General features: G+C 38.4%; 1 protein-coding gene across 20 annotated transcripts in view; it reads left to right on the top strand.

Annotated features, from left to right (window-relative positions):
* BLTP1 (bridge-like lipid transfer protein family member 1) overlaps positions 1 to 23,622 on the top strand; it is a 118,226-nt gene that overhangs the window by 33,264 nt on the left and 61,340 nt on the right. For all 20 annotated transcript variants that reach the window (XM_088660370.1, XM_035114177.3, XM_088660368.1 and 17 more), the window contains exons 15-37: positions 814 to 969; positions 3,300 to 3,397; positions 4,284 to 4,462; positions 4,608 to 4,714; positions 6,246 to 6,451; positions 6,966 to 7,193; positions 8,252 to 8,389; positions 9,327 to 9,503; positions 11,744 to 11,872; positions 12,393 to 12,512; positions 12,896 to 13,176; positions 13,734 to 13,984; positions 14,535 to 14,790; positions 15,452 to 16,295; positions 17,187 to 17,257; positions 18,911 to 19,084; positions 20,658 to 20,778; positions 21,065 to 21,208; positions 21,525 to 21,652; positions 22,115 to 22,317; positions 22,449 to 22,646; positions 22,733 to 22,944; positions 23,316 to 23,467. In XM_088660370.1, the coding sequence (XP_088516496.1) occupies positions 814 to 969; positions 3,300 to 3,397; positions 4,284 to 4,462; positions 4,608 to 4,714; positions 6,246 to 6,451; positions 6,966 to 7,193; positions 8,252 to 8,389; positions 9,327 to 9,503; positions 11,744 to 11,872; positions 12,393 to 12,512; positions 12,896 to 13,176; positions 13,734 to 13,984; positions 14,535 to 14,790; positions 15,452 to 16,295; positions 17,187 to 17,257; positions 18,911 to 19,084; positions 20,658 to 20,778; positions 21,065 to 21,208; positions 21,525 to 21,652; positions 22,115 to 22,317; positions 22,449 to 22,646; positions 22,733 to 22,944; positions 23,316 to 23,467 (4,573 nt within the window). The remainder of the gene's footprint in view (positions 1 to 813; positions 970 to 3,299; positions 3,398 to 4,283; positions 4,463 to 4,607; positions 4,715 to 6,245; positions 6,452 to 6,965; positions 7,194 to 8,251; positions 8,390 to 9,326; positions 9,504 to 11,743; positions 11,873 to 12,392; positions 12,513 to 12,895; positions 13,177 to 13,733; positions 13,985 to 14,534; positions 14,791 to 15,451; positions 16,296 to 17,186; positions 17,258 to 18,910; positions 19,085 to 20,657; positions 20,779 to 21,064; positions 21,209 to 21,524; positions 21,653 to 22,114; positions 22,318 to 22,448; positions 22,647 to 22,732; positions 22,945 to 23,315; positions 23,468 to 23,622) is intronic.

Raw genomic sequence — 23,622 nt, 5'->3', positions numbered from 1 at the left:
CCTAAGCCCAAACATGAAGTTAAAATGAAATAAATGAGAAGCAGAGGTGATTTCCAAAGTCATTTTTGCTTCTTTTTGCAAAAAGGGAAAGAATGTTGGACTACTTTAATTGCATAACGTTCAGCACTTGTAATATTTTAAATTTTGATCGCTCATTCAAGTGTATTATTTCTTGTCTTCCGAAATACACTTACTTAAAACTGAAGTCAAAATTCTAAAATGGAAACACAACACTAAAACTGACTTTTGCCGTCTCTGAGACTACTACAAAAGTTAAGATTTTTGAAAATGACCGTTTGGATTACAGTACTGGGAATGAGGCAAATGTGTATTTCTCTTTCCCACAAATGCCTTTAACTGCATATTTAAAGTAGTAGAGATGGAGTTTTGTTTGCACAACAGGACATCTTCCTCTCTCCAAATCTGATCCAAAGGGCATATCTTAAAGATGGATGGGAGGCCAGGGAGGGAGGAAAGGAAGGGCAAGTCCCATTGTTTTAGCTGAAGTCCATTTCACTAGAGAATGGGCACTGCTGGATATCACTGTTGCTGTTATTGCAGGCATAGATGCTTAATTTTTTTGCAGTGTGGTCCTTTGCATAACTGACAGTACGTCCCAGTGAACAAATTGGGATTTATTTCTGAGGGAAAAAATGCATAGATTAAAACTGCAACACGGCAGGATTTTTTTTTAGTGCATTATGCAACAGAAAAGGTAAAGAAACTGACTTATTAATGCAACAAAATATAATCAGTTTTACAATTGTCTTTTCCCACTAGTGACTTGCAGTAACATGTCTCCTTTATTTTTAGATTTGATTCAGGACTGGTCTAGTGACAGTGCTCCTGATATCTTCTCATTTGTTCCCTATTCATGGAATTTTAAAATCATGTTTCATCAATTTGAAATGATTTGGGCAGCAAATCAGCACAACTGGATTGATTGTTCCACAAAACAGCAGGAAAATGGTGAGAATATTTTAAAGCAGGCATGCTACATTCCTTTCCATAAGCAGCAGTAATACATGCTCAACCAAAACAAATTCCTTCTTATCTGATTCAACTCCTTTTTCCTTTTAACTGTGAAAAGCCTTTAAATCCCTGATGTAGCAACGCCATTTGCTAGTTCTACTAATAGATGTCAGTTCCTACAGTCACTAAATTTCCACTGTTTTTCAGTGTAGCTAATTGTATATTTTAAAGAGTGCTCCACAGAAAGGGGAAGTAAATCAGTAGCGACTAACCAGGAAGTATGGATTTGCCTGCATGTTGGGGTAGCTGATTCTCATACGTTCATTGGTTGCCCTTTCTCAGGCTTTCCTTAACACTGTTATTTAGAAAGCAATTGACATTGAAGAGGTATTGACTCATCAACAGGGGTATGGAAGCAGGTACAAACAAAATTCTAAGATGCCTCCTCTCTTTTTCCAAGTAGGAGTATTCCAAAACTCAATGAATTCAGCAGTGACAAGGGTGGCTTATGTGCCATCTGAATAAGCAGATGGAAATCCAACTGTTTTGACAAAAAAACCCAAGTTAGGAATGCAAGAAGAAATGGCGGGCCCCACCCATTTGCATGCAGAGAATTCTGGGCACCAGTGTGGCCTGATGATATATTTGGCCTGTGCTGCCATTTTCAGGGCTCTGCTTGTAGTGAGCACGCTGTTTTTGATACCAGATGACTTTTCATCAAGGGCAGTCACCATCTTAGCGATGGTTCAGCTTATAGCCTGCCCAAATGTCCTGAATCTATCAATTACAAGAATACAGCATAATAAAAAAATTCCTTCAGTAGCACCTTAAAGACCAACTAAGTTTATATTTTGGTATGAGCTTTCATGTGCATGCACACTTCTTCAGATACACTAGAAACAGAAGTGTCAGACCCTATATATATACAGAGGGTGGTGGGGGTGGGTGGGAATGGGAGATGGGCTGATGGGAGTGGTAAACCTGTAGATGGGTGTTAATGGCTGCTGATGGCTGCAATTAGTCCTGGGCTGAGGTGCTAAAGAAAGCTTGATCATGCATAATGAGATAAGAATCTGATATCTCTATTCATCCCAGGTGCTTCCATGGTTTTAAGCTTGGTAATGATTTCCAATTCAGCAACTTCCCTTTCCAGTCTGTTCCTGAAATTTCTCTGTAATAAAACAGCTGCTTTGAGATCTTGTATAGAATGTCCTGGGAGATTGAAGTGTGAAGAAGTGTGCATGCACACGAAAGCTCATACCAAAATATAAACTTAGTTGGTCTTTAAGGTGCTACTGAAGGAATTTTTTTATTTTGCTTCGACTCAGACCAACACGGCTACCTACCTGTAACAAGAATACAGCATGACTGTACATGACTCAGTCATTTATGGGAGCATCTTGGGCTTCATGCTGAGAAACTGTACTTTTCCAGTAGTTGTGCTACTCATACTGTTGTTATTGGGAAATGGTTACACCTCATCATCCAGTCATTTATAGTCTTAACATATTGGTCCTCATTATGAATGATGATGTGTGACTCTCCTCTACTCCCTGCCCCCCCCCCTTGCTGTTTGTGAGTTTTTTAAATTATTTTCTGGACGAATGCTATCATATGTTAAATCAGGGATCAGCAAACTCTTGGAGGGTGTGTAGTCCCCTCCTGCATTTGATGTAGTCCTGCTTTTTTGTTACAGCAGCATGGCTGTGCCATGTGCAGATCAGAAATATGCAGATGACACATTGTTCTCTTAATGATTCGCACAGATGTGTTGCTGGGTCTTTAAAAGACACAAATCACCTACAATTTGCATATGCTTATTTATGTATATAGATGCAAATTTATATTTCAGTGGGAAAAGTCACTCTAAGTAAAGGGTTGGTTTTTTTTTAAAAAAATAAGTTAGAAAGAAGGGATGGAAGGGCTTGGGCAGGAGAGATGAGGCTCTGTGCAAAAGACTTGGGGGGGGGGGGCCCTGGGCCACTCTCCATCAATGTGCTTGGTATTGCAGTAAGGAGAAAAATGTGGTTGCATTGAGTGGCTGCTCGAATAAGCTTTCTTTTGAATCTGAATAAAAATGGAAAAGGCTGTTTCATTATCCATATAAATGACATCTATTGAATTAAATTCTTTGAGTTCTTCTTCTTGTTCTGTTAACCTTCCGTAGCTGAGTGATATATGTGTGTAATTCGTTTAGGAAGAGGAATGATAAAAAGCTCTTTCTTTGTCCTCTCTTATATCTGCTGAAGCACTAGTGTGGTTTTGTTAAGATAATTTTAACAAATAATTAATATTTGATTCCCCCCCCCCATTTTATTTTCTTGCAGTTTATGTTGCAGCCTGTGGGGAAACATTAAACATAGTTTTCTCCTTGCCTTTTACTGACTTTGTTCCAAGCACATGCAGTACTAGATTCTCTTTAAGGGTAAGTGGCTTTACTATTAAAAAAATAAATTCCATATCCCTCCTCATTGTTTGCATAGAAATCCTGAGCTTTAAAGAAGAGGAGGCATAATTCATCACAACTGTTCTAAAAAATCTTATTTTTCATTCTTTAGTGCATATTCTCAATGCTTTTTATCTTTTACTCAGTTATCTCAAAAGACTGTGGCAGTGCTAGTGTGACTAATGTTAAGTAACTGCATTAGTAATTGAAGGCCAAAACCTTAAATAACTGTATTTCTACTTGGACAATAACTCTTCATAACATGCATATCTTTGGCTAGGCATTTTAATCTTCATTCTAAAGGCATGCATACAGTGGCAATTGTAGTATTGCAGTTAAAAAATAATAATAGAAATATGAAGATTAACAATTTGGAACGATAAGCACAGTGCCTTTGAATATATGAGTTTACTAACAGTAGTAGGAAAATGTGGTTATTTGCTTTGCGGTGAATTTATTGAGATTGTTTCAGTGATATGCATTTTCTTTAATGTAACTGATTTTATCATACATTATGTAATTGTTCAAAACAGTAACAACAGTAACATTTGTAAAAATGTTATGATGTATAATTCCTTCTATAAAATGTTCTTTAAAAGTGCAAGTTATGTTATTTACTATGAATAAAATAGTAAATTCCCCATTACATTCCTTGAAATTGTTATTCTCTACACTCAGATTGGTGAGAACAGTAGATATGAATTGTGCATAAAAGTAATGATTTTGTTACAAATGTGTTCAAAAAAGTAATGTACAAAAATGGTATAGGGCAAATACCAGCCCTCAGGCTAAAAGTATTTTCCATAAAGGTTTGAAGCTGTTGTATGGATATTGTGTAAGTCTTATATTCATGTTATATTTTCAGGGAGAAGGTCTTGATCTTCACTTACTTTTACCTGACTGCCACCCCAGTAAATATTCTCTTTTTATGCTGGTTAAAGATTGTCACCCTAACAAAGTAAATCCTGAGTCTTGCGTTTCAGCTGATAGTCAAAGTGGTCAAAAACCAAGCAAACAAAAGTGGAGGAATTTGACTCAAGAAGAGTGAGTGCTGTTTCTCTTCCTAAATACAGAAATGTAACAAGGAGCTAATGTGTTACTATTCATCTAGGTTCCTGTGTTTTCTCTCAGTGTTATGAAATGGTTAATAAAGCAGTCAGCTATTACAAAAATCCTTTTTTATTTTAAGGGCTGGCTGGGTTGAATGCTGGACTGTACCAAGCATTATGCTCACAATTGACTATGTGTGGCATCCAATTTATCCCCAGAAGGCTGATGAACAGTTAAAGCAGTCATGTAAGTGCCAACTTTGTTCCTATTATGTTTCAAAATGTTGAAAATGGTAGCTGTTATGATTTTGAAAGAGAAAATAGAGCTTAATCAGAATACTTTGGATGCAAGCAGTACAGTTCTTATCAAAAGTGGAAGGAAGGTGACTTCAAAGATACATTGATTAGCTCATTGTGTTTGAAGACTTGTGGCCTGTCTTTTTAAAAAACTTTATGATTTTCCACTATACAAACACATGCTACATGCACTGGATTCCAAGGTATTCATATGTTACTTTTTTTTATTACAAAAAGAGCAGTAACAAGAACCCATTACCCCTACAAAGTGTCAGGTAACCAAAGTTAACCAGTTTACTTGTTAGTATTTATTTTTATATTTTCTATGTTGCATTATATTTCTTTTTCTATTTCATAAGTAATCTCATTACTTTTTCCATTTCATAAGTCCTTGTGCGGCTGGTTGAAACCTTGGAAGGTCCTGATTACTTAAGTATTGAATAAAGCAATACGATGTATTAATGAATTTATTAGGTTTTTTTATGTCACTTTAGTGACAAATGTGACTAAAGCCGTATACCAAATTGTTTGCATCTTGTGCCTCTTCTTCAGGGGCAACTGGTTTAATGCTTTCAAAAGGTAACTTAAAAGGTTTCTGTACGGTCTAGAAAACTTGAAACATGTTGGACCATAAATAATTTTCAGTGCACGACTGAGGCGTCTTTCTTTCGTACTGGTGAATGCTATTCGTTGTTTCTCTGATGGTCTTAGTCCGATATTAATTGTTCTTAATATGATAGGGAGTGAGTTGATCATCTAGAAGTCGCTGATAGAGCAACATGAGCCCTGCATTTTATTTTAATGACTTTTCTGGCTTACATATTTTTTTTTCCTTTTCTGCTAACTTGGACAGTGATTGCTCATAGTATAACAAGAAAGTGCAGAAACTTTTTGTTCAGAAGTACATAGTATACAAGTTTAATAACAGTTCTAAGTTTTCTCCACTCCTTTTTCCTGCCATGGTTTCCTCATCTATGTTATCTATGAGTAAACCCACTGGAATTAATAGATGCCCATTAGTCATGACCATTAATTTCGTAGGGCTTACTCTGCATAGCGGTAATTATAGCAACAACCCATACTTTGTTCAGTAAATAGATTGGGTCTAAAAGCATAAAACATTATGTGTTTTTTTTTATTTAATACAATTTACATACCACTTGATTATTGTAGGAAAACCTCAAAGCAGTTTACCCCAAAAGGTAAAACTTTAAAATTATCGCTAAAAAAAATTACAGCTGTAATTTAAAACACACAGGTTAAAAATGCAATAAAACAGACTAAAACAAATTAAAACTCCTGCAGACTTTTAAACATCTGGGTAGACTTGTCTAAATAAGAATGTCTTCAGCAGGTGCTGAAATGAATACAGTGAAGTTGCCCACCTGATATCAAACTTTAAAACTTCCTTGAGTTTTTATAACTATAAATCCGTAAATGTTTTAGCTTGTTGTGCAAAATTATTTTCATTTCCTCCCAAGTGTCAGAAATGGAAGAAACAATCTTATCTGCATCGAGACCATCACAGAAAATGACAGACAGGGGTATATCCCCTTCCAGTTCTTCCCGTCTCCCTGTTGACCCCTCAGAGCTTCCACCGGACAGACTCCGTGTAGAACTGGAACTCTCTCCAGACTCCCATATAACTTTATATGGGCCTCTTTTGAAAGCCTTCCTTTCTATAAAGGTATGATGAACTCTCTGGTCTTACCTTTATTAAAGCACGTGGAACAAGCAATGTTTTTGATCTATGAGTCATTTTACCGTGTGAAGGAAAGTCTAGATGGTTCTGGCTTGGGGAACTGAGTGTGATGTTTTCATGTAGATATGGGTCAGCATGTGCTGCCTTTTTATGTGGGCGATAGGAGAAATGTGAGCTGAGCAGTCTACCACCAATTTTAAGTGTTTGCAGTTTGTTCTGTTTTGCTCTTAGTATTGGGTGCTTTATTAATAATGAATATATTTTTGGTATTGTCGAACCAGCCTTCCTCGTTATTTAAAAAGCCTGGTAATTGGAAGCTTTTCATCTCTGAAGCATGTGCTAAGATACTTAACTCCAATCATACTAACTATTCATATATAATTTAAAAATGAAAGCTTGTTTATTAGTTTAAATGGATTGTGGGATTGGAGCTTTATTGTGGTGTCAAAGGTTTACGTTTTGCTCTTTTATGATGTGTTTTGCTAATTGGTCCTGCCAGGAAAATTATTTCGGTGAAGATGACATGTACACTGATTTTGAGGAAGTGATTTCAAGCCCCGTACTGTCCATGTCAACTTCTTCAAGCTCTGGATGGACTGCAGTAGGAGTTGATGCTGAGAAAAAGGAGAGCGACACATCAGCCAGACATGCTCACCCCCTAACTTTGCGACCTTGGGATATTACTGTGCTTGTTAATGTGTACAAAGTGCATGGGCGACTGCCAGTGGTAAGTGATTTGGGTGCTTTGTTTACCTGCAAGCATCAGGTGTGCACTGGGTTGTTGTTGTTTTTTAAAAAATAAGTACGCACAAAGAAAAAGAATTCCTTACTTTGATGTATTGGTCATGTTTGGCTTGGATGTGTCTTCTTAAGTAACACACACACACATCGATAGAAAATATTGTAAAGGGACATAGTAAAGCAATGTATAGTTTTCTGGACAAAGATATATTATTGAGGTAGGGCAGTTTTTACCTATTCCTCACCCCCTCCCTCCCATCTTTGGTAGTGATGTTGCTGCAGCCACAAGGTTATGGAGAAGCTGCAAATAGCTGCAGTCATTTTAGTAGTGAGTCTCTCACAGAAGCTGTTGGTGCTTCTTCCCCCTCCATAGGATGCCACAGGCACACAGCAGTTTTCTGTATTGTGCCAATAATCACATTTATTAATTAGTTTATTATCAAGAGTTCTGTTCTATCTTTCTATAAAATACCCCAGATGATCTCTTTCTTTCTGCCAGGTGCTTGTGGAGTATTTTACTAGGCCTTAAACTTTAAAAATATGTGCTCTCCCTCCAGGCTTACAAGGAAACTTGTACCTGTTAGGAGAGACTTCTCTAAAGGTGACCAGCTGAATGTTGGCAAGAAGCCAACTTTATTTTCCTTGGGAGCACTCAGTCAATTAGTCTCTGAATTGCATTTCAAGACCCATATCAATAGACAATGTTAGAGACATCCCTGTCTCATGTGCACCCATACATAGATGTAGGCGTGTGTCACAACCAGAAGCCCACTCTTTCAGATCTTGGCCCTAGAGAGATGGGCCATCATAGGGACATTGCTGCTTGTATTGGGAAAGGGGGGCACAAACTTTCTGCCATACAGCACTCAAGGATCTGCACAAATTGTTAAGATATGATGCTGACTAATGGAATTGAATTACTTCCCTATGTGACCTGCTCTATTTGAAGAGTGTTGTGAGTTCTTTTCCTAATTTGACTATTTGAGCAGCTTTGATATTCCATTGAACAACATTTGATGGCATTTTTGGTGTTTTGTACTGTAGCACTGCAACAGTGAGGGCCCTGAATGTCCCACAGCTTTCTTGGAAAGGTTGTGCTTTGAGATGAAAAAAGGATACAAGGAAACTATGTTACAGCTTGTGTTATCACCATTGAATTTATTCTTGAATGACAACTATCAGGTAACATGACTGCATTGGGTGAATCATTTTCTTGAAGTTAGTTCAAACCTTCATGGAAGGTTCTCTATGACTACATACTTTCAAAGCTGCTTAAACAGCTATTTGTTAATTTGGCAATTTGTTTAACAAAATTTATATACTGCTTTAACTGTAAATAAAACCTCTAAGCATTTTTTCCTAAGGGTCAGTCAGTTCTGCTATCCTTTCTTAAACATGTGTAGCACTGCCAGCACTCGCCACTGTGTTTACATTTTATGCCTTAAGATACATTAGTGGTGGCACCGAACTTACAGTACAAGTATTCTGTGATAATCAACATTGTGGCAGCAGATGAGATGGAACTCCCCTCCCCTCTTTTCAGCTAACTAACTCTGTTCCCTATCTATCTGGCCAGTTCTTCACCTTCTGAGAAAATTTCAGGGGCACACTGGGTGCTGTAGGGAGGTGGAAAGAAAGGGAAGTCCATTTCTGCAAATGGAAGTCCATTGTGCATGAGAGATGACACTATTGGCTGTCTCTCATTATCTGAAGAAGTGTGCATGCACACGAAAGCTCATACCTATGACAAACTTAGTTGGTCTCTAAGGTGCTACTGGAAGGAGTTTTATTTTTATTTTTTATTTTGTTTTCATTACAACCATATTTATTTTCCACAAAGATGTGTTGCTTCAGCAACCTTAACTCATATTATTTTAAACTGTTTATTTCGTTCACCATAGATAAACAAATTAAGTCATAAGCATCTTGATCTAATTTGTGCATTTTGGCAAAATTATAGCTTACATGCATCTGATGAACCTATAAACATTTGCTTTTCTATTTCATAGAGAAGAGCAACACTATTGCATAGTTGCAAAATATTAACCCATAGCCAGGTAATGCAGGCTTATTTTAGTGGGCTTTCTCCCCCACATGACTAGTCTTTTATTCTTCACAGAGGCCCAGTGTGGATGAAGTTCTTCGTGAGGGTCATATGAGCCTTTCAGGTCTGCAGCTAAGGGCCCATGCTATGTTTTCAGCAGAAGGTCTGCCCCTGGGAGCTGACTCTTTAGAATATGCATGGTTGATTGATGTGCAAGCTGGGAGCCTGACATCCAAAGTTACAGTTCCGCAGGTATGCCACTTAGCATTGGATTTGAATGTGTGCACTGTTTTCTTAGCATGAACCAAGCGCCTAATCCAAACACGCTAAGCCATATGCAGCTCCTATACCTCCTTTCTTCACATGGGCAGAGACGCAAGTCAGGAAGTCCCAGTTAATCCTAATTTCTCATTCCATGCAATCTGGGAAACTATGGTTATTGGCTTTCAAACAAGCCAGACTATGAAGCCTTTCTCTAATGTTGGCTTATGAATCCTGGCTTGCTTGGAAACCATTCATCAAAACTCATGGTTTTCATGTAATGGGAAGTGTTCGTTGAGTGCGGCTTTCAGGCTTGTTTTCCTGCTCTCATGAAAGGGTGGCATGTGAGTCCCTGAAACTTTTGTATATCCTGGCTTTATTAAACTAGGTTATGATTCTACAAGTTAGGCCACTAATTTAGGCTTCCTTGCTGTTTTTCTTAAACACCAGATATTGAAGGAAATAGTCACATGATTGTTTCTAAAATGAATTGAAATTCAAAAATGATAATCATGGGAGGAATTTTAGATAGAGAGAAAGAAGGGGGGGAGAAAGAGAAGTACATGGACTGTAAATGTTGGTTCAGATATTTGAACCTCAAAATGTTAGCTCTTTGTTTATCCACAGTTTACGAAGATAAGCACCAGGAATTTCAAATAACTTCCACATGCACCTTTGTTTGGTGTGCTTTAATTTACTTGGCTTGGATCCACACTATATATATATATATATATATATATATATATATATATATATATATATATAAAAGCAAATCTGTTTAAATCTGACTGCATTAGTAAAACTTAACAAAGGTGGATAAAGCATTGTCAGCTTTTGTGTTCCCTTTTTCAGGAATCTACTGTAGATAACAGTGAGGTTTTCATTTGTTCATGGCAGTTTAGGTTCTGATTGCATAGCAGAAAACACCTTGTAAAAAGACTTGAAGAAAGAGGCTTGTTGGAGAACTTGCATGCTGAATGCATTCTTACTTTTTCTATATGAACGTTATCACCCCCCCCCTTTTATGAAGTAGTTAAATGTTGCATGAGAAACCACTATGTTTAGCACTTCAGTTTCTGTGGGATATATTCTGTGAGAACAGTGCATTTGTTCACAATACGCTTACTAAAAAAAAATCTCAACAAAGTGCTGCTTCATGCTCTCTAGGGATAAGGAGCTTGATATAACTGACTATATTATGTATATAAAATTGGAGTGGAAAGTCCATAGGCCTCTTTTCCAGCTGAAATTACTTTTTCAAAATTAAAGTCCAGTTATTTTGTATGTGTATTTTGGCAAATAGTTGGACTAATAATAATAATAATTTATTATTTATACCCCGCCCATCTGGCTGGGTTTCCCCAGCCACTCTGGGCGACTTACAACAGAATATTAAAATACAATAATCTATGAAACATTAAAAGCTTCCCTAAACAGGGCTGCCTTCAGATGTCTTCTAAAAGTCTGGTGGTAGTTTTGCTCTTTGACATCTGATGGGAGGGCGTTCCACAGGGTGGGTGCCATTACCGAGAAGGTTCCTGGTTCCCTGTAACTTGGCTAACATATGAATCAATACGTTGGTTGTCATGCAACTTCTTAAGCACCTTTGAACAAGCAGCGTGTCTTTCAATGTTAATGTTCCATTTGTTGATCCTTTCCAGTTTCTCCTGTGTGCTGCTTTAGTGTGAATATGAAGAGTCGAAGTTATTGGTTGAAGGTTTTAAACAAAGAAACAAACCTGGAGTCAAACAAATGCTATTTATAAAAAGAGGGTGTGATGGGACTTTCTCCTCCTCCTCGCTCCAGCCCCTGTCCCCTCCCTACCTGTTGTGGATAGTCTCCCAAATCTCTGGATCAGATATTTGGGGAATGCAGGGGGGCTGTAGGGGAAGAGCAGTAGGTGAGGCCACCTTTACACAAGCACAAGTCTGTTGTACTAATGAGTTAAAACTGCATAGCAAATAGTTGGTAATAAATGTTGACTACACCTGACAGCTTGCATTCAAAAGCTACCTTGCACATTGCCCTTTCCCTTTTTGCAGACCTAGGATGTATAATTGTCAAGGGCAAGATTTTGAGCTCATTTTGTAGAATCAGTTGCAAGGATTCTTGAAGCCTTGAAACTGAAGCCATGAAACTTCAGTTTCTTGGGCCATTTTTTAAATAGTTATGAAATCCTTCAATTTTAATGGTTGTTTCACTGTAGTCAACGTGTTCTTACCTCTTTGCAGCTTGCATGCCTGCTCGAATGGGGACAGACATTTGTGTTTCATGTGGCGTGCCGTGAGTTTGAACTAGAAAGGCCAAAATCTGTAATCATATGTCAGCATGGAATTGATCGTCGCTTCTGTGAAGCTAAGGTAAAGCCTAGCTATAATCTCATGTTTTCTAGCTATAGTTTGGTAAGATAAATTGGTCATGTAAGAAATAGGTGAACATTTTGGCTTTTTAGTAGTTGTGGTGAAGCCCCTCCCCCACCACCATTTCTGCCACTTGCTCATGAAATGGATGAAACACATTGCACACATTGGAATTCATAAACTAGATTGATGCAAGTTTCTGAAATAAATAGATTCTTTTAATACACACCTCCCCTTTTTGTGGAAAACAGAAATGCAGTTGCAACATTCAAAATGGCAGTATGGAAGAGAGGGATTTCTGAAAAAGTTAATATATTTTGCAGAAAAATAAGACACTCCCTCCCCAGGACACCCATTTTACTGTTTAGAAGGTGGAAATCCTGTTCACATGTTCCACAGTTTGCAGAAGAATAATCACTGTTCTCATGCCTTTTAAATTATACCAAGGAGAATATGTAATTATGTCCTTTCCTTTCCTTTTCTTTGCATAATTGTGTTTTCTGTTCCAAATCTTCTTTAGATAAGTTGCATCTCAGGCCCTTGTCCAACATCAGATGCATTAAAGTACACTATGACACGACTGGCAGTAGATGGGGCAGATATATACGTTGTAGAACACGGTTGTGCCACTAATATAAAGGTAGGTATTCTTTTCGTATCTCATGACCCTTCATTTCTGTAGTAATTCTAAAACATTATTTTACACTTTTCTTTAAAATAATAAGCTGTTGATATTACATAATGCTCTTGGGAAGGAGGTGCTTGAGGAGGAAGGGACATGGGTAAAAGATCCCTTTTGTGGGGAAGGTGATTGTGAGGGTTGTGACACAAAACAGTGGCAAATACTCTTGATTTCTTCATACACTGGAAAACACTTTAGGGATTCATCGGCTTCTAGCATCCAGATAGGAATTTTGAATCTGAGCTGGGAATTGGGAACAACACCACCACCACCACTTTCCACTGAATGATTAGACTTTATACTACTACCTATTGATATTTTTTTCTCTATTTAACTTTTAGATGGGTGCTGTACGCCTTGCCAATTGTAACCTCCACAATCAGTCTGTTGGTGAAGGCATAAGTGCTGCCATTCAGGATGTGCAGCTACGACAATACATTGAGCAAGTGAACAGTTGCCGAGTTGGCCTTCAGCCTGCAGTGCTGCGGAGAGCATATTGGCTAGAAGCAGGGTCAGTCAATTTGGGCCTTATCACTGCTGATGTTGCTTTAGCAGCAGATCACCATTCTAAGCATGAAGCACAGAGACATTTTTTGGAAACTCATGATAACAGAACTAAGAGGTAAGAGAAGCTACAGGTGGAAAAAATGTCTTTAAGTAGTCATATGGGTCTAAAAGTGAAAATGTGGTCATGCTTAATGGACTGTTGAATGATGCACAAGTGAAGTGCTTATATTTAGGATCTTGCATGAATGAATCTTAATAAATACTTTGCTAAAAACTAGAATAAATATACCGAGGCAGAATTTTGTCATTGTGATTTAATGGGCTCCATGTTTAGGAATTGATGTACTGAATCATGAGAGTTAGTGACCATGGATTTTTTTGGGGGGGGGAGGGGGTTAGTTTAATTTTATGCTGCAACCCCCATGCCATAGCCTAAGTCTTTAGAGGCACGCTCCCATTATTTTTAGTGACAGTTGGCTTCCTTAAGCACCTGTCTGATTCTAAAAAAAAACATCCAACCCAGCCTTCTTAATCTGTGCAGAATAATTTGCTTGTTTGGCTAAATGGGTGAAATAATTAGCATCAATTTCTGTGGCTAGTAATACTTGGAATAAGATTATTCCATTGAATTAAAATGTGCCTCTTTTTAAAATGTTACCTTTTCTTTTGTAGGTTATGGTTTTTATGGCCAGATGACAATACAAAGAATAAGAGAAGTAAGAACAAGTGTGGCTGTCTTGGAGGTTGTAGGTTTTTCGGTGGCACAGTTTCAGGATTAGACTTCTTCAAGCTTGAAGAGCTGACGCCATCAAGTAGCTCTGCTTTTTCAAGTACAAGTGTCGAATCAGATATGTTTTATGGCCAATCTTTGCTACAGCCTGGAGAATGGATTATTACCAAAGAGCTTCCCAAAATTATGGATGGTAATTAGTGTGTGTGTGTGTGTGTGTGTGTGTGTCATAGCTGCCAAGTTTTCCCTTTTCTCAAGAGGAAGCCTATTCAGCATAAGGGAATTTCCCTTTTAAAAAGAGATAACTTGGCAGCTATGGTGTGTGTGTCTATACAAATGCATATACTTGACAAAATATTAATATATTTTTGAGATTATTTAGCATCATAGTAAATAATTTCCCATTTAACACTAGCTAGCTAGTGGCATAAATAAAATAGCAATTATTGAGAGAAAAGTGACATACAGCTGTTGTTATGATTATTCCTACATATATAATTAAATTGGTATGCCTAGTTTCTAATATTGGAGATGATAATGTGTTGTACTCTACAAAGATATTCCAAATTGGTAACTGGGATGATTCATGGATTGCTTGTTACAATTTCTACAAAAATTACAAATAAAACATATATGTACTTATTCCTCTATTTGGAAACCCTTTTTACCAAGAACGAAGGGGAAGTGCTAATACCTTTATTATTGACTGTTTTGTATACAATTTTTTCTTACTTTGTTCTTAGGCAAGGCAAATGGCGTTAAAAGGAAAGATTGGGAATGCCGAACTGTGGGAATAGAAGAAAGAAAATCTCAGCACCTGAATTTACAAGTACCGCTACGATCTCATAGTTCTTCCTCCTCTTCAGAAGAGAATAGTAGTTCTAGTGCTGCACTCCCCTTGCTTGCAGGTGATAGAGACAGCCCTTCTTCTGCTGTTGAAGACCACTTGGGGCATAAGGAGTTCTTGGCAGGAGCAAAAAGAGAAGATGCCCATGGAAGGTGAATATGTTGCTTCTCAATGTTCATTTACTACACAATAAAAGCTTTGGCTATAGAACATAAAAACATCTGTGGCAATGCTAGCAGTGGATAGCACCCAACTACCTTGTTCCAGCAGTGCAAAGATTTCTGTGTGGGCAGCATTCATCCTCCCCTATGAGTGCCCCCTAAATCTATTCTGGATTTCCCCCCAACACTCCAGAGCAGATTTGGGGAGGGCACAAGGAGAGGAGGGGGTAAAGTTATTTGGCGCAGGTTGGAATTCTAGTGCTGACAAAATGGCTCATTTTGATGCTACCCATAGTCTAGACTTGCTGCTTCCTTGCTGTGTAGAGCGTTGGAGGAGTGGGGGGCAGGAGAAAGGAAGCGTTAGCTTATATAATGTATGGATTATATATAGTGGCTACTGTCCAGACCATTATATACTGTATACTGAAGATCCATTGAAAAGAAATTGGGACTTTAACATGTGCCACAGTTTGTGGAATTGTGGCCTTTGTTTAATCATTTATTGCAATCTTCCATGAATCCCGTGATTATGGATTATATGCGAATTTATTTATTTAAATCATCCATATTCCACTGTTCAACTGGAAAGTTTTTTCTTATTATAGAGAACATGTGTATCATTATTGAGAAGAATGTTTTCTCCCCCTTCTAGTTCTGCAGCAGAAGGTTCAGAAAGTAGTCCTGTATCTCCTAACCTCCAAGAGAGACCTGTTGGACAATCTCCTCTTAGATCTCCTTTGAAACGGCAAGCATCAGTATGTTCTACTCGACTTGGAAGTACCAAAAGTCTTACTGCAGCCTTCTATGGAGATAAGCAACCTGTTCCAGCTGGTGTGCAGTTCAGCAGTGATGTCTCCCGCAGTGATGAAAATGTCTTAGACTCTCCAAAGCAAAGGAGAAGCTTTGGTTCATTCCCATATACCCCTTCTGCAGACTCAAATTCATTTCATCAGTATCGCTCCATGGACTCCAGCATGTCAATGGCTGATAGTGAGGCCTACTTTTCAGCGGCTGAGGACTTTGAACCCATAAGCAGCGACGAAGGTCCAGGAACGTATCCTGGGAGAAAAAAGAAGAGAAAGCAAGCCAAGCAAATTGATTATGGGAGAGGCTCAATCTATCACAGTGTAGAAGGACCCTTAACTACTACATTGCATGGAGAAACTAGTCACGATCCAAAGGTTATACCAATAAAAACACATCCCTCCCAAGCGTCATTTGTTTCTGCTTTGGGAGTAGAAGATGAACTTGTAGAGCATTTATATGTCATAGAAGCTGAGAAGGCTCCGGAGAATGAGCAAATTACTTCCCAGCAGCCTGTAATGAACTGCTACCAAAGTTACCTTACCCAGTACCAAGTGCTTAACTGGTCAGTCAAACATCCGACAAACAAAAGAACCTCTAAATCATCCTTACATCGCCCTTTAGATCTTGACACTCCGACTAGTGAGGAAAGTTCCTCATCTTTTGAACAACTTTCTGTCCCAACCTTTAAGGTAAAAAATAGCACAGTGAATTTGAAATCAATTTAAAGGAAAGCAAGCAGTTGATTGGGTTGTAAAAATGCATAGTTTTAGTGAATCTTTGTTACGTTGAACTTTGAAATGACATGCTAAAGTTATATAAAATAATTATCATGGATAAGTGTGTTGGAATTAAAATTGTAACTTGGGAAATGGGAATAAGTTAGGGATAGATACATAATTGCATAGCAGTCTGTTAAATGTTTAGCATACCTGCTTTACCAAAAGCAATTCACTTCAGTTCTTCACAGCCATACATACATTTTGTTTGAATTGTGAATCGGTAAACAAGAACTGAAATATTCTGTTGTAAATCTCTTCAGTGTTCTTGAGACTGATTTTCATGAAGAAGTGCTCTGATTGGATTTCTATTTCAAGGTTCAGTCAGGACGTTTTGTATCTATTAAATATGTGGTTTTGTGTAACATCTTTACAAAAGTATCGATCCAGTGAACACTTAGGACTTATGTGTCTTGTTAGAATCATAGAATTGTATAGTTGGGAGTTACCCCAAGCACCTTCTAGTTTAAACCCCTGCAATGCAGGAATCCTGCCCACAACCGTACCTTGGTGGGCTCAAACCAACCAACCTCCTGGTTAACAGCCAGGCACACTGACCCCTTGTGTTGCTTTCAAGCAATGTTTTTAAAAGTATAATGTGGAATTATGTGGTGGTGTTGTTGTTTTTAACAAATCTGTATCATCAGTGCAGATTTCAGCTGTAAATTCAGCTGTAAATTCACTATGTAGCAGTGTTCATGCTGATAGGGGAAATGCAAATAGGATATTGCATGTTCAACTCCTATATTAGGTTGTAAGGTTAAAACCCCTAGAACAGAGGTAATAAGAAATTTTGTCTTCTAGATTGTTAAACAGGGTCTCACAGCGAATGCTCTCCTGGACCGAGGTATGGAGTTTACAGGATCAACATCTAAGTGAGTAACAAATTACAATATGTTTGTTATATTGTAAAAGTCAAGCCCCCTTTGCACTTGAAAGACTGTGGCAGCTGCTTCTGTTGGATGCAGTCCTACACTGCAAAAGGGTATTTGTAAAACCCATGACTATGTCAACAGGGCTGAATCTTTCCCACCCAGTTGCCACCCTCCATCTGAGTGAGATGCTAATTGTGTCACATTCCCGTGCACCTATTTGTAGTGTGGATTTGCACACCACCCAAGCAGCTTTCATGCTGCTTGAAGCATATAAGAAGGAAATCTTAAAAACAGACTGATATGGGAAATAATTCTTTTTCTTTTTCTTTGAGTCTTCCCCAGTTTAAAAAGTTTCCCCATTTTGCAGTAAGGACTATACTGATCTGTGCCAGTTTGGTATTCTTGAAATGTTTAGAAAGTGAATCTCTGATATATTTATAGATATATTTTATTAGTTAAGAAATTTGTCTCCTATCCAAAAGACCAGGGCATCATTAAACATGCTTCTGCTTTCCATGATCCCATAAAGTGTGCTGCTGAATCAGAGATAGATGTCTTTCCTGTTCCTTTCCAATGATCCCTGTGTTAAAATTCTGCTTGCCTTGAAATATCCTTGCAATTTGATGCGGTTAGACTAAAGACCAAAGTTTAGCTCCCCATTGGCTATCTGCTCTAAGCACAAATGGCTTTTCAGGGGATTATGGAAATGGTTGTGAAACATTCTACCATCTGACAGATAAAAAGCATGCACAGGCTTGATAAGTGGTGCCAGACTGTAAATGTGAGAGTCTTATGTGTCATTTTCCTTACGTTTGTTCTCGATTAAAAATTTCTCATTCAGTGTAGCTTGTTTATGATGATGAATCAAGGCATGCTGCTTTCAAAACAAATTTCAGTCATTGGAGCTGTTGATAATCTCATGCATACTAGTCACTTGCAGTTTACTTTCCATAATGCATGCAGACATGTACAGCTCAGCATGTAGAAGCTGTTTAATGCTGACACTGTTGAGATTGTACATGGATTTCTTTGAAGCATAAAGTTTGCAAGCTCTCTTTAGAGAACCCACATTTCTCCCCTAGCATCTTTTCCCCTTTGAATGTCCATGTACAGTAATGCTTTGTAGTACATTGTAGTAGTCATAGTGGGCTAAGTCTTCTAGGAAAAACCGAAGGAGACAAAAGAAGTATATGTGCCCTGTGGGTACTCTACTAGTTATCTCTGATTTACATTGTGACTGAAGGCACTTGCTAATTGGTTAAAGCAATTATGCCTTTAATGTCCTGAATTGACAGGATAAACTACATCCTTATTTATGAATCACTGAATTATGAACCAAAAAAATGTTTTTGAGGTTAGGTTAAGCTAGTCATTTGAGAAAACACCCAACAAATAAATGTGACAATGCTACGATCTTATTGGGATTCTTATCTTTGTGATTGAATTGGCCTTGTGTGAACACCTGCCATTCTTCAAATTAGACAGCTTATTAAACTCTCTCACCTTGTGCTCTTAGCACTACAAGGTAGTTGTATATTGAAAAGAGGGTTAGCCAAATAAATGCTTCTAATAAATTCTGCTGTGTCAAGTAACAATAGAAAGCAGCTGCATATTTTCTTTAAAAACTAATAATTTGTACTTTTGTTTGTTTAGTAACCCATATACTCCCTTGGATAAGAAAATCCTTGAAAATACAGATGATGAAACAATAACGGAAGAATGGACACTCGATCACCCAGTTTCCCAGACACGAACAACAGCTATTGTGGAAATAAAAGGAACTGTGGATGTAGTTCTCACTCCTCTTGTAGCAGAAGCTTTAGACAGGTATTTCACATTTTGGGGAGAAGAATGAACCTAACAGTCTGAACTTAAAAAAAACAGCTGATGGGATCACATAGATGGGCTTGTTGCAGCAGCACAAGTCATGGTGTTGTTTTGGTGCTTCAAATGGTCAAGGATAACCATGCTCCAGGTTGACATGGCAAATTATTGCTGCATGTCAGCCTAATCTCTGAGTGGTCTGAGGTTCCAGGTGCTTACCCAGAGTTCGTGTTTCCTTTTGGAAATGAGGCACAGCAGCAACTGTGGTGTCTTTAGGATATATGATTTCTTTATACATATATACAACCTGAGCCTATAATGGAGCAGTTCATGGCATCAGCACCCCAAAAGGGTCTTGTTTCTCCAGTAGCCACAGCCTTGGATTAAAACAGTTTGCTGCTTTACTCTAGGCCACGTCTCTGCACTCTCAACTCCCAACTCTGGGTTCAACTTCTAACTAACTATGAGCTGGGAGAACAGTCACCCATTTGCTATCTCACACAAAGCCTCCCTTCTTGTTTTCCCTTAACGGCCCATCACCCAGGCTATTGCCTCATCACAGGAAGCTAGCCTGACATATTTTAAGAAATGAGTTGCAGACGAATAAGGATCACTTCAATGTCCTTTCTTATCTGTCTCACTGGAACTAGAGATATATCTCTCTCTTGCACTGTAGAAATACTGTGGTTGCAAAACACCAGTATTAATTAGAGGCTGCTTGCTCTGCTCACCAACCCTTCCTACCCCATTGCCCTTCCCACACACCTTACCAACCTCTTCCCTTTATACAGTACCTTATCCACCCCCTTGCCTATCCCTCTCCAGCTTGACCCAAGCCCTTCCCCTATTGCCCCACACCCTTTATAAGGAATAGGGAAGTACTTTGCACAATAGTTTGCTAAACCACTGGGTGAATGGCCTCTCTCTGTTAAACATCTTGCTTGGGCCTACCTGCCCTTCCTTGTGTTGATATGACTGCCTGTTGGCAAGCGAAGTGAACTCAGCATGTGACAACACATTGTTTTTAAGAATATAGGAAGATAATTTGTAGCACATGCTACAAAGGCCAACAAGCTAGACAGTCCCAACAAACTATTAAGTGTTCATGTTGTGCCACACTCCAGTGATGCAACACACTGACTTGTTCTGGTCCCTACCCCATTATCCCATGTTCTGCCAGACCATAAAAGGTTGGGAGAAGCATAGGGCTGCCAAAGGTGAAACTTAGTGAAGCAAAGGGACCCACAAAAGCAGGTCACTATTGTCTCTTTGCAGGGATTGATTGGAGGGCTTCCCATGTATTGAGGAAGCACAAGACTCCTGCTTGATGTTTGTAGGAGAACCTAATATTTTTGGAAATTTGATCAGTTGCTAGAATCTAATGTCTAGGTTCAGAACTGGCAAATGATTTTAGAGAAAATGTTTATACTTAACTTGCTTCAGTATCTCCCCTCCCCATTTTCCCCACCCCTACCCTGCACCCATATTCTTCTTTAAAAGGTAAGCTAATAAATGTTTGTAACCTATGTATGGATTGTGTCTTGAATTTATTTCTTGTGAACTAATTTTCCTACAGGTATATAGAGGCGATGGTCCACTGCGCTTGCACGTGTCACCCTGCAGCCATTGTGGATGATTTACATTGTAAGGTCCTCAGGGAAGCTGTACAGAACAGAAAAACAACCTTCTCAGAAAATGTATGTTTATTATGTCATAGTAGCTTTACTAAATGCACAAGGTTTATTCACAGAGGATGGGGCTGGGAAGGAAATAGCCATGGCGATGTTTGCTTCTGTCTCTCTTTTGTAAGTAGTAGTGGTCTGCTTAAGCACATGGAGAGACATCACAGCTTTCAGTTAAGTTCTTTTGCTTTAGTTCCTACCCTAAAAGATCTTTCTGAACTCTCTGAATTATGTGCCATTTTTACTTCTGCCAGCTAAAACGGGCTAAACGGAGCACTAACTGGCATCACTTTCTCCCCAGCTGTCCTCCAAGCAGGATATCAGAGGAACAAAAATAGAGACCCCTGCCGCAGGAACAACACAAGTAAAAACACAGACAAATCTTTCTCTCAAGCAAGATAATGTGACCATTAAAGGTCTTCAAGCCAATGTTTCACTGCCCAAGGTAACAAGCAATATGACCAAGTAAACTTGCAAGATGGGTAATTTAATGCATTAGCTTAATGCTATAGCATGGAGTAGGGCATCAAGGCATAAAATTGAGAGCTGTGTCGGGAGAAGACGCTCCATTTTTCTTGATACCACTTCAGACAAGATAGTTTGGCTGTTCAGTTAACATTGTTATTTTAGCGGCATTTAGGTGAAATGATATTCAGGTTGTTGGTTTTTCTGGATTCAGTGGGATGAAAAGTAAGCCTTGTTTTATATCCTTAAAGAACACGCCAAAGGTTTTCATTATTCTTTCGGATCGCTTTTTGTAGGTAAACTTGTGTTTACTGCAAGCGTCAGTGGAAGAATCGTCAGGCACAGCTGCAAGCAAAAATGTTACCCATGTTTCTTTAGTGGCTTTGTGTTTTGATAGGATTGCTACACAGGTTCGTATGAACAGGTAAGGGAGTACCCTTCGATAATTCATAGTGTCTGTGGGTAGTCACATAGCAGAGCTTAATAAAGTTCCTGTCAAGCAATTTCTTGATAGCCACTTCTTCCTAAATTAGAAATTAAGTCTCAAACTGAGATGGAAAAAGAAATGAATGGGTTCAAATCATTCCAGATTGTCTCAAAATGAGTGCAGTGAAGATTTCTGGGGAAAAGGTTATGATACATTAAAAACAGTTTAAGCATCTTGTCCTATGTATGATAGGCATTTCGTATTAGATGATATAGGGCAGATTTGTGATGTATATCTTACAGTAATAGCTCTGAGAACTATAACTTTCACCTGATTGCCCTAATCACTTATTGTTGTTTGCTATTAGCATTTATTTAGGCACTTGAATTGTACATATGTTTGCTGACGGTATAAATGAAGTTTAAGAAATGACTCAAATATTTCCTTTTTATTTAAAAGGGGTGTTGTTGAAGAAAATCCAAACAGTACCGAAACGAGGAGAAGCTCTGTAACTTTTGACAAGTATGTCCATACCAATAAAATGCAGCCTCAGTCTTCTGGTTCTCTGCGATCAAATGCTGGAGCAGAGAAAGGAAAAGAAATTGCAGCAAAGCTTAATATTCACCGTATTCATGGGCAGCTCAGGGGCCTTGATACAGCAGGTAAACTTGCTTGTAATCCTAGTTTCAAAGAGTTTCCGCTACAAAACACTTATCAGAACTGCATTACCTATTTTCTTGTTAAAATTTACTGGTCAGCTATACAGATATCAACAATATTTTCCTCCCTGCAGATATTGGAACCTGTGCCATAACAGCAATTCCTTTTGAAAAATCAAAAGTCCTTTTCACATTGGAAGAGTTGGATGACTTTTCATTTGTAGATGAAACGGATCATCAATCAGTTCCAGATGTAACACGGATAGGTCCCAGCCAAGAGAAATGGGGCTGGATAATGTTTGAGTGTGGAATCGAAAATTTGACAATAAAAGGTAAAGCAACATATTGGACTATTTCTTTTGTGCCCTAACATAATAAATTGAGCAAACTAACATTTCCCTCTTTCTTATACTTCTAGGTGGCAGACAGTCTGGTGCTGTTTTATATAGTACATTTGGGAACATGGGTAAATCTTCAGCTGCAGAAAGGGGTGGATTGCTTGCATCCAACAATTCTTCTGATTCTCCAACCGGTAGTGGTTACAATACTGATGTCTCTGATGAAAATCTCCCCTGTGATCAGTTAAGTGCTGCATCAGACACTCATCCAAATTCCATTTCAGATGAGCAGGTGAGACATGTTTTCATTCATACACACACACACACACACACACACACACACACACACACACGCTGATTTTGACAAAGTAGTAATCATAAATAAAAAAATAAATAACCTCTTGCGATGGTTTGACCCCTTTACGTTTTAACAGTACAAGGCATGTTTTCTAATGTTCTTGATTGGTAGCAACACATATTCTTATTTGCTAAATGGATCTGATTTTCCTGTCATTTCTCACTTTGAATGCATCCCACTGGGAAAGCATGCAATCCATGAGCACTTTAAGAATATTTTAAAGAACGGGAAGCATTTCTTCCATTCTGAAAAACAAATTTATCTTGCACCTTTTATCTCTATTTCCTTTATCTTTTTTTATATAGGATGAAGGGGTTGAATCAGATGATCTGAAAAAAGACAACCCTCTAAGGCCGCCTCCACCTGATTCTTGTAGCATGAAATTGACAATCAAAGAAATTTGGTTCAGTTTTGCTGCTCCTACAAATGTGCGTTCACCTGCCCATATATTTTCAAGGTACGGTGGTTTTTGCTTTAGAGTATTCAAGCTGCATACTATAGTCTTTTAGGCCAAACCTAATGGTATGTTAGCTATGTATCTTTGCCTTGAAGTACAGGGTTCCTTCCCCCCCACACACACATACACAAATGGGGGCCCTGATGTGCTATCAG

Source organism: Zootoca vivipara, chromosome Z1 (assembly GCF_965207765.1).
Source record: "Zootoca vivipara chromosome Z1, rZooViv2.hap1.1, whole genome shotgun sequence".
Taxonomy (NCBI): domain Eukaryota; kingdom Metazoa; phylum Chordata; class Lepidosauria; order Squamata; family Lacertidae; genus Zootoca; species Zootoca vivipara.
The sequence above is the reverse complement of the archived record's forward strand: the minus strand, read 5'-3'. Positions and strand labels throughout refer to the sequence as shown.